We start from the raw sequence: 12,837 nt of genomic DNA, 5'->3' as shown, positions 1-12,837 counted from the left end.
ATCACAATACCATAAACACACATTTTAACATAAAAACACTGTCTATACAGTAAAACATGTTAGTGTTATTTATCAAAACAATGTCCATCTTCCACTGCAGCCTGCACTGCAGGATTTACTCCAAGAGATGACATATTATCAGACTGTGAGTATTGGCTCACTTTCTCATCATGAGAATAAAATACTGGCGCTATGTGTGTGAGTGCTCAGCAAAATTATAGTCTAACAAAATATATCCAGCTTAAAAAAATACCATCTGCATTGTTGTTCAATATAATTCAAAAAAATACTGGTTATCTGTACCGGAATTATCATTGCACTATTGCTCTGGATTGGTCATAAATTAAAACAAAAGCATCAAACTTATACTGAAAAGACTAATATTACAAGAAGGAAGGTAGTACGAGACACAAGAGCAAAAAGTAACTTGAAATCACTGTTGGTAAGAAAAAGTGCATCATTTTGCTTTTAATTGAACATAAAAGCATTCCTTGATCAAAATGATTTAGTCACAGTTATTGCAGCCTTCACCTTAATTGACCACGAACAAAGAAGTTTAATTGTCTGCACCACCCTGTATGAGACTATTTGGCGTTGTTTCCCCCAGTTGTCTGCGCTCCCCAAACTGTGTAGAGCTATCATGTGGGACGAGCTGTTGCTTCAGGAAGTAATCTTTCCCATTCTGGTTTTGTTCAAAGGATCCAAAGACTGCGCCAGAGCTGCTGAATTCATCCACAAAATGTGTTTTCCACCAAGGCAGTTCTGGTGCTGGTTCGGAGTCAATGCCAAACATCAAACCGGTTCTTTGCTTTTCCACACAAATAAACCTGGCTCTGGGCCAAGAAAACCGATTCCAACTTGGCACCAACTTAGCGCTGGTCTAGAGATAAGAACCGGTTACGTCAGGTGCTGAGGGAGGGGTTATCATGACGTTCAAAAACTTCTGGCCGCCATTTTTAACAAACAGGTCAGCTGTTAACCATAGAGAGGTGTTAATGTTAGCTTTGGACATGGATGGGAAACCAAAACAACCGTGGTCTGTGGAGGAAACCAACTGTCTGCTGTCTCAGGCTGTGGAAAATCCAGCTGGTTCTTAGATAATTGGCGAGTAGAACCAGCACCGAACTGGCAATAGCACTAGCCCAGAATCAGCACCTGGTTTGCCTTGGTGGAAAAGACATAAGAGGGACAAAGAAATTAAAAGTGAGCTTGCAAATTTCAAAATCTGAACCAAAGCTCTCTGATTGGACGCTTGCTGCCAAAATGCACCTTGGGAGTCCGTTAACTTTGATCCACAAAGTTTTTTTTGGTTACACTTTACTTGAAGTTATCTCCATAAGAGTGACATGAAAGTGTCATAAATATTATAAACAAGTCATTTGTTTATAATGTCATTCGTTTTTTTCATGACAAGTCATGGTTAAGGTTCATGTGTCATGACTGTGTCATGACAGTGTTATGTCACTCTTATGTAGATACTTGTAAAGTAAGTAAAGTGTTTTTTTACACACAGGCTTGTATCTTTAACTTCTTATCAAAGAACCAGATTATTTTCTTTAATCAGTTTTTGGGCTTTAGTGCCTTTAAATGATAGGACAGCTGGGGGTAGCGAGGGGGACAACGACATACCGCAAAGGACCACGGTTTGGAATTGAATCCCGGACCGCTGTGGTGTGGTAAGGACTGAGCCTTGGTACTGGGGGACTGCCAGGACGCCCCAGAACCAGATATTTTTTATGTTTTAATGATGCCGTAGCAGTGATCACCCAATATTGTCTGTGGGGAAGAACATGAATGGGACTTTCCCTTCCATAACAAGGTGCGCCTGAAATAGGGCTTTTCCACTTTTGCACTACCCTAACAACTCCGTTACAGCGATGAAATCAAAATGTTGAATTGTTGGGACAAATGAGCTTTGGCAGGTCTTTGGTTTAGAGCACCCTGTCCCTTTGAAAACCTCCAAATAAAAGAGCAACGATGTTCCTGACTACACTGCTGATGACTTTATCAGTGGCCTGCAGATTTCTTCACAACAGTGCCTTATTTGTTTTTTAAGTGGCTAACCCTTCCCTGGCAGTGTGATTTTGACAACCGTCTGACAAAGTTGAGTCAAATGTGACATCATTAATATGAGGTTAATACAGAGTTCCTGTGTGATCCTGAGGTGAGGAGTGACGAGCTGACTGCTGTGGTCTAGAGAAGAGGAACACTCAAACAATTCGGATATATCTGATCCGGTTAATCCGGTGGTGAGAAAAACAAGCTTGACGCTGTTCTCTCTCAGTCGGTCCCATGTTTACTGGCACCCCCTGCACTGTACACACTGTAGTCTAACCCTGACTGGACTTGAGTCTAGCACTGGGCTATGTTGAGACAGATAAACTCCTGAATGCATTTCTTATACTGTTGCTCTGTGGGGCTGCTGGTAGGGTATTGACCTGGCTGTCCAAAGGGTCCCTCCGACTCCCGCATCTCCTCGTTCATCCTGGCCAGACGCAGCCTGGAGGGAAGAAGGAAAAGGTCTTTCAAAAAATCAAAGCAGGAGAATAAAAAAATAAAATAAAAACTTTATGGAACGTTATGGTATTAGGGCTGTGCAATTAGTTGAATTTTAATCAAGATTTGATTTACAAAATTTCACAAGGATTATTTTTCATCTCGTGAGTCCTGAATGAAAAGGAAAAAACGAGAAAAGTATTAAGGGAAGTTTGACAGGTCACTGTGTTTTCACTGTTGATTTGTTTAACTTTTTCATTGTTTTAAAAAATGAATTGTGTTAAATAATCGTTATTCAAATATTGACCAAAAAAATCGTGATTATAATTTTTCCCATAATCGAGCAGCCCTAGTATTTAAATGAACATACAGTGTGACTATATCTGCGTTGGCTTGTTGTACAGCTATGCTCAAAGGGTCCTGGCCGTCCTCGTCGCCGTCGTTCTGCGTCGCTCCCCGTTTTAGGAATAAACACACCTGCCTGAAAGTACCAGAGAAACATCAATTAGATCAATCACAGCCAATCAAATCAATCACAGCCAACGCACTTCCAATCAGATTATCACAGCCAACGCACTTCCAATCAGATTATCACAGCCAACGCACATCCAATCAGATTATCACAGCCAATGCACATCCAATCAGATTATCACAGCCAACACACATCCAATCAGATCAATCACAGCCAACACATACCCAATCAGATCAATCACAGCCAACACACATTCAATCAGATCAATCACAGCCAACACACATTCAATCAGATCAATCACAGCCAACACACATCCAATCAGATCAATCACAGCCAACACACATCCAATCAGATCAATCACAGCCAACACATACCCAATCAGATAAATCACAGTTAACGCACATTCAATCAATCACAGCCAACACACATGCAATCAGATCAATCACAGACAACTCACAACCAATCAGATCAATTACAGCCAACACACATTCAATCAGATCAATCACAGCCACACATCCAATCAGATCAATCCCAGCCAACACAGCCAATCGTCATGTTGAGAGGTCTGTGCCACAAACGTCTCGATCACTGACATAAAACAAATAAAAAAATGACTGCAACAGGGCTGGAGTATAACTAAGTACATTTACTCTGAAACTTTACTTAAGTGTTATGTTGAGGTACTTGTACTTTACTTGAGTCTTTTCTTTTCATGTTACTTTGTAAATCTACGCTACTACATTTCAGCAAGAAATATTATACTTTAGTTACTTCACTACATTCCTCTGACAGCTTTAGTTACTAGTTACTTTAGTTACTAGTTACTTTACGTATTAGGAATTTTTCACACAAAACAGGAGTTTATAAAATATAATGTTTTATCAGAAATGAAAATATTATATAAATAATAAATAGAGTACTTTTAAGTTAATTTTCCAGACACTACAATACTTACATACTTCTAAGTAAGTAACATTTTCAATGCAGGACTTTTACTTGTAACAGAGTATTTTAACAGTGTGGTATTAGTACTTTTACTGAAGTGATGGATCTGAATACTTCTATACAACTGCACTGTGATTCAAAGAGGCAGCTGCAGACAATGGACCTAATGCAAGAAAATTTTCATAAAGTAGTCTTATCCTAAATGTCTCTTAACTGCATGAACTGGTGTCAGCCTGATGAATGTCACCCGGTGAGGTGCATGTTTGGGAGATTTGATCCTGAGCAACAGAGGATGATACTGGATAGACAGCGGACAGCTATACAAATACTGTATAACTGTAAACGTTCATTTTAACTAAAGTTTGTTTTAGTTATACAGTATCTCTTATTATATTTGATTTCTGTATCATCATTTAGGATGGCATTATAAGCTTTAATTGATCTCCAAAGGGAAAGGTTTTAGCAGAAAAAAAACCAGAAATAAATACAGATAAAAAGAATCTGAGGTGTATTAAAGAGAAATAACATAAAAAGTAACAGAAGAGCAATTAAGGTAAAAAATACAAGGCAAAGTTGTAGTGTAGTATAGTACATGTAACACCAGGGCTGTGGTACTCGAGTCAGGGTTCGAGGCGCTTTTCTGTCTTATTGGACTCGTCTTGGACTTGTTGGTATTCAGACTGGGACTTGGACTCGCCAACGATTCCAGTTGGTCCCCACCGAGTCCATTACTACATGCTTCTGTTCTACAGTCACTTCATCCTTCAGGACACAACAAAACAGGTATTGGTTTTATTCAAAATCCATGTAGAAGGGGCGTTGTGATTGGTCGCCTGGTGCACACCTGGCTGCATCATACCCCTCAATCATCAGGTATCAATCAGTTTCATTAAGTTAATTCATGTAATGAGTTCAAGATTGGGAACATTTTTTGAATTCAATAAAACCTTGGAATCCTTCACCTGCCTCCCTGGCCTTCTCTGCTTCTAGGTCCTCACTCCGCTCCGTCACACATTATCCAGATTACGACATTCCAAATTAAAGACAATGACTAGTCTCATTTCATGACAGCAATATATATAGATAAATTGCCTTTTTATCCTGTCTCGGTATTGACTGTCTCTCATTTGGACTGGGGTCTTGACTTGTACTTGAACCTCTTTGCACTGGGTCTTCACTCGGTCTTGACTTGTCCTGGTCTTGGACTCGACAAAAGTGGACTTGACTACAGCCCTTTGTAACAGTGTAGAATTGAAGATATTATAATTGTTAAGTCAAGTGTCTTCCTCCTGTGAAGAGGCAGACTATCTGTTCATGACTCAAAAGACAAGCCTGGCCCACTTGTGAATTTCCGTTTAAGCGTAAGAGGAAATGTTAGGAATGAGAACATTGGTGAATGAAACCACTTGGTACAGTATGAGTGGATCTTGCATGTTTTCCCTTGTGCCTTCAACAAAGCATGTTTTATTGAAACTGAAACTAAGTGAGATGTGATTACAAGCGCTACTAATGCAGCCTGGAGTAAACAGCGACTCCCAGCCCCGTGACTCACCCCGTGTGTCCCAGATATGTGGCATGATGCAGGGCGCCCCTCCCTCTCGCGTCCCTTTGGTTGACGTCAGCAGCGTTCTGGAGCAGGAACTCGCAGGCGATCAGTGAACCCTAAAATAAAGCAACAACACCAGTTTGCAAGACTCTGACAAGGAAATATTGGTATTCATTTGAGCGGTGAACGGTACTTAAAGAAGGATATTCACATTTCCAGCTGTTGATGTGGTTTGGAGGGAATTGATCATTGCACAGTTAATAATGTAATGATACGTAGTCTGAACCAACATGGTTAATGTTAACTCATTATCCACTGAATACAGCAAAATGTCCCCGAAACAGATGTAACACAAAGATTTTCTGCTTGCTGCTCTCTCACACTATTAAAAAGGATTATCTGAAATGGACTACAAAAATCTCTTCCTCCTTAGCATCCATCCTTAGTCTGGCGAATTCTAAGGGAAGCTCATTGTGGGACTGGCTCTAGTGGCTGCAATTCTGCACAAAGGCAGAATTCTGAGAAAGAGACTTCAGATAAGACCAATAAGGTCTACGTATATAAAGAGACTTCAGGTACAGTATTAGGGGACCACTATGGTCTATATAAAACACACTTCAGATACAGTATCAAGGGACCACTAAGGTCTATCTTAAAGAGACTTCAGATACAGTATTCGGGGAACTTTAAGAAAACAAGACAAAATACTTGTTGATTACTTGCAAATTGCAATGTGCAAAATAAATGTTTTTCTCAATTACTCAGTTTTTTTTATCATTAGGAGCTGTAATCGAGATTAGCATCCTATTATTACCCAGCCCTAGATGACATCACTAGGGTTATTTTCCCAGACTTGAAAAAGCTCCACGAGATGTTAACAACTGTTTCCACAGGTTGAGAAGTGCTCAGAACTGACCTCGATGTCGTCACGTGTCTTTGTTCTGTCACTAAAACATGAACTGAAATGCGTCAACCCCCCCCAGGCGCCTGACTGACTCACCCCGATGACGGCCTGTATGAGAGGCGTCTTTCCTTCGTCCTCATCGTTGACCAAGTTGACATCGGCCCCGTGGGCTAGAGCTTCAGCCATGACGGGCAGGTTGCGGGCTTTGGAGGCCTTGCAGAGCAGCGCTCCGGGATGAAGGTCCCTCATGTCCTCCGGGTCCGACGTCTCCGGCTCCACGTCCAGCTCAGCTTCCCCACTCGAGTCCTCCGACACCTCACACTCTGAGGACAGGGACCGGACACTCAGTACTCACAGGACCAGTCTGGTGTAAAGTACTTGAAAGCACAGATGGTCCTATACCATCTTTTGCTTCCTGATACTGATGACGATACCTAAACTTGTGTATCGTCGATATTCAGTACTGCGGCGGTACAAGTGTTAAAAAACACATATATTTTACTACGTTTTAACAGCAGTATACTACTCACTGCATTTGGATGTGATATGATTGCTATCATTGTTCTTTTTGTAATAATAATGTAACTAGAACATAAATAAACTCCTTTATAGCAGATTTTCATTTGGGCTAAATTACGTGGTATTGGATTGTGGTATTATATTCACTACAGTACTTTCCGGTACCAGCATTTTACGCAGTTTTGGAGGCCTTTCCGATACTGGTATTGGTAGCGAAACATCTCTACTTGAATACTTGAGTAAAAGTACAAGTTTCTTACCAGAAAATGACTTTGGTAGAAGTTAAAGTCCCCATGTAGAATATAACCGGAGTAAAAGTCTTAAAGTATGTGATATTTACTGTTTGTACAAAAGGATCAGAATATATCTTCTGATATTAAATTATATTAAACTAAATGATAAGTACTAGAAGTAAAAGTAAAAAACTTTTTATTATGGACTTTATTGGGGCTTCCTTTTAGTAAGACACAATATTCAGCGTTTCCACACCTTATTCAAAGTCGGACATCAGCCAAGAAAAAAACTGTAACAGAATTGGAATTCTTTTTTTTTTTAAGGAAGAATGTTTCACTCCAATGTACGGAAAAAAAATTCACGCGACACGCAAGTGTGTTGGAAGCGTTTCCAGGCAAGATAGAATACAAAAAGATGTTTATATGTCATTTTGACACAAATACAATTAATTAATAATCATTATATAATTATTTAATTCTAATTAATAATTTCATTTTGATGTTTCATCACCTACGGCTTTTTAATAAGGGAAAGAAAGAGGGATGCTGGACTGCAGGATAGCCTTTGCGTTTAATATTTAAAAAAATTAGCAAAATCTGTTAGACTCCTCTTTATATTGTATTTCAAATGGATTCTAATAAAAAACAATAACATGGGCTTCATTATCTCAGGAAAGGGAAATAAAATATAAAATGATATATATAAAAATACACTACCGGACAAAAGTTTGGGGTTACTTAGAAATTCCCATTGAACTCCAATATATACAGAATACCAGCTGAGATCAGTTGTATAGTTTTTTTTAACCTGGGCAGCAGTTATCAGATTACATAATGTGCTTTTTTAATTGTGTTCTCCAATGATTTTCTAGTTTTTTTAAATGATTAAGACGATCAGATTAGTAAGAATGTGCCTTTTAAACATTGGATGAACGGCTGTTGACAATGGGCAATGTAGATATTGCATTAAAGATCATGGTATCATGGATCAAGATGATGGTATATGTCTATAATGGAGTGGTCTGGAAAATGCATAAACACAAAGATATAGAGAAAATAAAGTTGAAGAACATAGCATTATGTAATTTCATCAATTGGAAACATCCAGTACATATCTGTGTATATACGTATCTCGTGTGCAAAGACATAGAAAACGCCAAGCAACTGACACGCAACAGAACATCACGCACTCACGCCACGTTCACGCCAAGCCACACTAATGCCATGCCACGCTCATGCCACGTCACGCTCACGCCACGTCATGCTCGCGCCACGTCACGCTCGCGCCACGCTCGCGCCGCGCAGTGTGCAGGATTCCTAAAAGATTTCTTCTGAATATTTTTTGTAGTAATGAGTAACAAAGATGCTTAAGGGAAATGTATGGGAATAAAATTATACGTATTAATAAGGAAATGTGGCGTATTAAAAGGGCACTTTTTTCAAAAATATAGATAAAGGACAAATACAAATTTTTGAGTTCTTTTTGAGTTCGGTAACAAAGCACTTGGACATTACAACACTGCGTGTGACATGAATTACACACTGTGGACCACCTGTGGACTCACCCTCGGTGACGCTGTCCACCACGGAGCCAAACACCAGGATGTCTGTGCTGCCGTCTGTGCTGCCTCCCAAGCCGCTGTCACTGCTCAGGCCTGCCGGACCGGGAGACGCCACAACATGGACACATTAGTTACGGCTGTCTCTTTTCTGGCTCATCAGTATTGCGTAAAAGCAACAGAACTAGGACTGCACAATTTATCTTGTGACACACACTTTTTTATTGTGTCAGTGGTGCATTTTATAATGAATCCAATCCAATCAATGTTCAATAAAACAATGTTATTTCCTTTCATTACATTTTACAAGCTATTTGTTGTATTTTAGCAGAAGACTGAAAGCAGCATACAATTGTTTGAATAAGTTTACACACCCACGCTAAACTTAATTCAAACTAAATTGAATTGAATTGAATTGAATAAAAAACCCTTTTTTGGAAATTAATTTGAATGCCTTAATTAAAATAAATTTGGAAAATCCAACCTTTTAAGGACACCAATTTTCTTTGTGAATGAATAATGGGTTGTAAATATATACATTTCTTCCTAAATATACAGGGACATAAGTATACACACCCCTATGTTAAATTCCCATAGAGACAGGCACATTTTTTTTTTAAAGGCCAGTTATTTCATGGATCAGGATACTATGCATCCTGCTAAAGTTCCCTTGGCCTTTGGAATTAAGATGTAATCCCATATTTTCCTAATATCGTGCAGCCCTACACATATGCATGCAAAACATTTCATTTCAAGCATTACATTGCCATTGGTTTGGAGCAGACTATCAAAAAATAGTGGGTGGCTTACTTCGAGGCCCAGATCCTGTGTCAAAGTAGGAGAAGAGAGAGTCCAGCTCATCAGGACAAAACAGGGAGTCTCGTCTGAACTTAGCAGCTGCTGTGAGACAGACACAAGGAACTGGTTAGGACACCAAAGAAAATCTGTTGTCTCATATAATGGGACATATCAATTATTTGGTGTGGGCTACGTAATATGCAGGCATACGCAGTTTACCCACTAAGAAAGCTCCACAATTTCCATATACCATCTTAAAAAGGCTCAATGAAATGCTGCAACAGACTTTCCATTATATTTTTGATATATTTTGAATTGTCATCTGTGTTTTTCTTCTTCGTATAGGCTAAATTAAGGTATTACTGTATTACCGTAAATATGGAGCTAGAATCGTTTCTTTATTACATAAAAAAATAGAGAGTTTTTGACTCTTACTTCCAGTGTTTTTTTTGTAGTTTTTGTCACTTTTCCCGATATTTTCCCCCCAATGTTTTGTCACATTGTTGACATTTTTGACCTCACATATATCTGATATAAAAAATAACTTGGAAATGGGTCAAATCGGACCCCAGGACAACATAACTGTTAAAAAAAACAAATGAAGCACATTCCTAAAGCTCCATTCCTAACAGACACGAGTCCAGTACCTGAGGAGAGGGCGGACGGCGAGGTGCTGCCTGGCTCTTGGCGGTATCTTCGCCGTGTTTTGGGTACCATGGTGGCACTGTTGTGTCTCCGACACTTCTTCACGCTCCACCGCCGCTCTGACTTCCTCTCTCCATTAATGAGTATCTCTGTGGAGCCCAGCTTCTTCAGGAATCTCTTCTCTACGTACTTTGCTTTAATCCAAGCCTCCTTCTCCTGCCTGCAACACACCACACAGCACATAAGAGACTTGTTGTGCTCAACAGTAACAGATTTCAGTCCTATATGTAAAGAAGTATAGAATATGTATGTATATGTAAATAATTCCTACCTTGAACTGGACGGTAAGGGTTTCTTCAGACCTTGTTCTTGGTAGGAGCCTTCATAGATGTGGTTGAGGACACTGTTTCCAAGCTCACACATTAACTACAGAGCAAAAAAAACATATTATTTCCTTTTCTACAGCTTGCTGTTTCACACTGCTTCCAGTCGGTATGCTATGCTAGGCTAAGCATCTCCTGGATGTAACTTCTAATGAGGACACTGCTGAGCCAAATCGTACCTTTAATAATTCTGGTTCCCATGAGTCTAGTGTGAGTGAGCGAACCTTCGAACAGTGAACTCCAAGACTCCTGCAACAACAACAAAAAAACCTTTTAATAAAAGGAATATGCCGCCTTTATGTCCTGCAGTTATTAGAGGTGAAGGGGAAATAATTGTATTTTGTTGGGACCATTTCATTTTCTAGTCATCTTTCTATTATCTTTATTGTTATTATAACTGCCACTGTGCTAGCACGATGCACAGTGCTATAATTATTATGAAATCCTATTTCTGTCTCAGTGTCTTTGTGTCCCGTTCGGCAGCAGCAGATGGCCCCCCACCAAGAGCCTGGGTCTGTCCAAGGTTTCCAGCCATTTTAAGGTTTTTCCTAGCCACTGTTCCACCAAATGCTTGTTCTTGGGGAGGAATTGTTGGGTCTCTGTAAATTATAGAGTGTGGTCTAGACCAGGGGTGACCAAGGATTATCTGAGAGAGAGAGACGGGGCAGGGACCCCCTGCTACGTATCATTTTAAAATAAAACGTGAGCTGGCCAAAAACCTTCATACCTACAGTACCTTCTTAGTGCACATGATACTAGGCTATTAAAATTATTGCTGGTAGTATTTTATAAATCATGTTAAAAGGATGAACTCTATCTATGGATGGCTACATTTTCTCTGCATAGGACAGCAGGCCTATCATCAGTGGCTTTTTTCACATATAGACTGATTTACATATGCTAATAATATGTTGGCTTCATGTTAAGACATTGTTTAAATTCAAAAGATACAAATAAACTTCCTTCATGAATTTATGTTTGACTTCCTTATCCCCTCCCACACACCTGTCTCACGTTAGAGATGTGCAAAGTATTTTTTGCGCTAAAAAATTTACAAAAAATTAACAATAATTTGGTGGCCCCCCTGCAGTAACATTGAGGACCTATAGGGGCCCTGGACCCCCTGTTGAAGATCTCTGGTCTACACCTATACTCTATCTGTAAAGTGTCCTGAGATAACTTTTGTTATGATTTAACACTATAAATACAATTGAATAGACTTTAATGGATGGTGGCCATCTGAAGGAAACAGAGGAGTTTTTGTTGATGGTGATATGAACGTTTAACAAATAATTCCTACACTAAGGTGACCTGGTCTGTAACAAACTAGGAATTTTATCCTGAGGGAAATGAGAAGAGCTCCTAATGTCATGCAAATCACTGCGTTCCACCGATGAAGCTGTCTGGTATCCAAGCAACAGTGGCACACTAGGAAAAAACTACACACCGATACTGTGTCGCTCCTCTTTGTTGCCCTGCATTGAAAGAAGATGTGTGATCTCACTGTGAGAGGACGAGCTCCGACAGGGAACATGAATATTCAACAGGTGGAAACACACAGGGAGAAATGCAACTTCAAAATACCAAACACAAAGTCTGGGACATTTTTTTTTTTAAGCGGCAGCTTTGATGAGTGTGTTCATGTGACATTGGGATGAGGATGTTCACCGAGATCTGACACTGAATTAAAGCGTTCAATGGCTTCACTGTGTGTGTCTCAGCTTCTTCATCGTCTCACTTCATCTTCCTCAATGAAAACTCTCAATCAAAGCCTGATTCAATAAGCAATGTACCTCTAAATCCCTTTAGAACTGTGTGTGTGTGTGTGTGTGTGTGTGTGTTTCTGTACGTATTAAGATCCTTAACTTAAGTAACAGTATTAATATCAAACTGTACAAATACTCTGTTACAAGTAAAAGTCCTGCATTGAAATTGTTACTTAAGTAAAAATATGTAAGTATCAAATATCATGTACTTAAAGCATTAAAAGTAAGAGTACAGAAAAATAGTCATATTTTAGAAACTGGAAACAATCCAAACTGTCAATCACGTAAGTGTTTAGTGGTCTCGTCATCTTAGCTGGACCTGTAGGCCGTTATATTGTTGGCAGTTTAAATAAAAATAAAACAATGTATTTTATTATACGAAACCAATTTGTAAACTAACTAGTAACTAACGCTGTCAGATTAATGCAGTAGAGAAAAGAAAATACTCAAGTAAAGTATAGTACCTCACTTGAATACCTTTGTACTTGAGGGAGTAATGTGAAGTAAATGTACGTGGTTACATTCCACCGCTGTGTGTGTGTGTGTGTGTGTGTGTGTGTGTGTGTGTGTG

The 12,837-nt window shown here is 39.4% G+C and overlaps 1 protein-coding gene across 4 annotated transcripts in view; it reads right to left on the bottom strand.

The window, feature by feature from the left end:
- acap3a (ArfGAP with coiled-coil, ankyrin repeat and PH domains 3a) overlaps positions 1 to 12,837 on the bottom strand; it is a 90,067-nt gene that overhangs the window by 5,784 nt on the left and 71,446 nt on the right. The window contains exons 16-24 of one of the 4 annotated variants that reach the window (XM_034877935.1): positions 10,680 to 10,749; positions 10,449 to 10,543; positions 10,120 to 10,337; positions 9,485 to 9,574; positions 8,681 to 8,779; positions 6,460 to 6,686; positions 5,466 to 5,575; positions 2,867 to 2,977; positions 2,439 to 2,500 (exon numbers count right to left, since the gene is read on the bottom strand). In XM_034877935.1, coding sequence (XP_034733826.1) covers positions 2,439 to 2,500; positions 2,867 to 2,977; positions 5,466 to 5,575; positions 6,460 to 6,686; positions 8,681 to 8,779; positions 9,485 to 9,574; positions 10,120 to 10,337; positions 10,449 to 10,543; positions 10,680 to 10,749 — 1,082 coding nt within the window. The remainder of the gene's footprint in view (positions 1 to 2,438; positions 2,501 to 2,866; positions 2,978 to 5,465; positions 5,576 to 6,459; positions 6,687 to 8,680; positions 8,780 to 9,484; positions 9,575 to 10,119; positions 10,338 to 10,448; positions 10,544 to 10,679; positions 10,750 to 12,837) is intronic. The other 3 variants (XM_034877937.1, XM_034877936.1, XM_034877938.1) reach the window with 3 other exon arrangements.

Source organism: Etheostoma cragini, chromosome 7, assembly GCF_013103735.1.
Source record: "Etheostoma cragini isolate CJK2018 chromosome 7, CSU_Ecrag_1.0, whole genome shotgun sequence".
In the NCBI taxonomy this organism is placed as follows: Eukaryota; Metazoa; Chordata; class Actinopteri; order Perciformes; family Percidae; genus Etheostoma; species Etheostoma cragini.
Note: the sequence above shows the minus strand (reverse complement) of the source record. Positions and strands in the feature narration are given on the sequence as shown.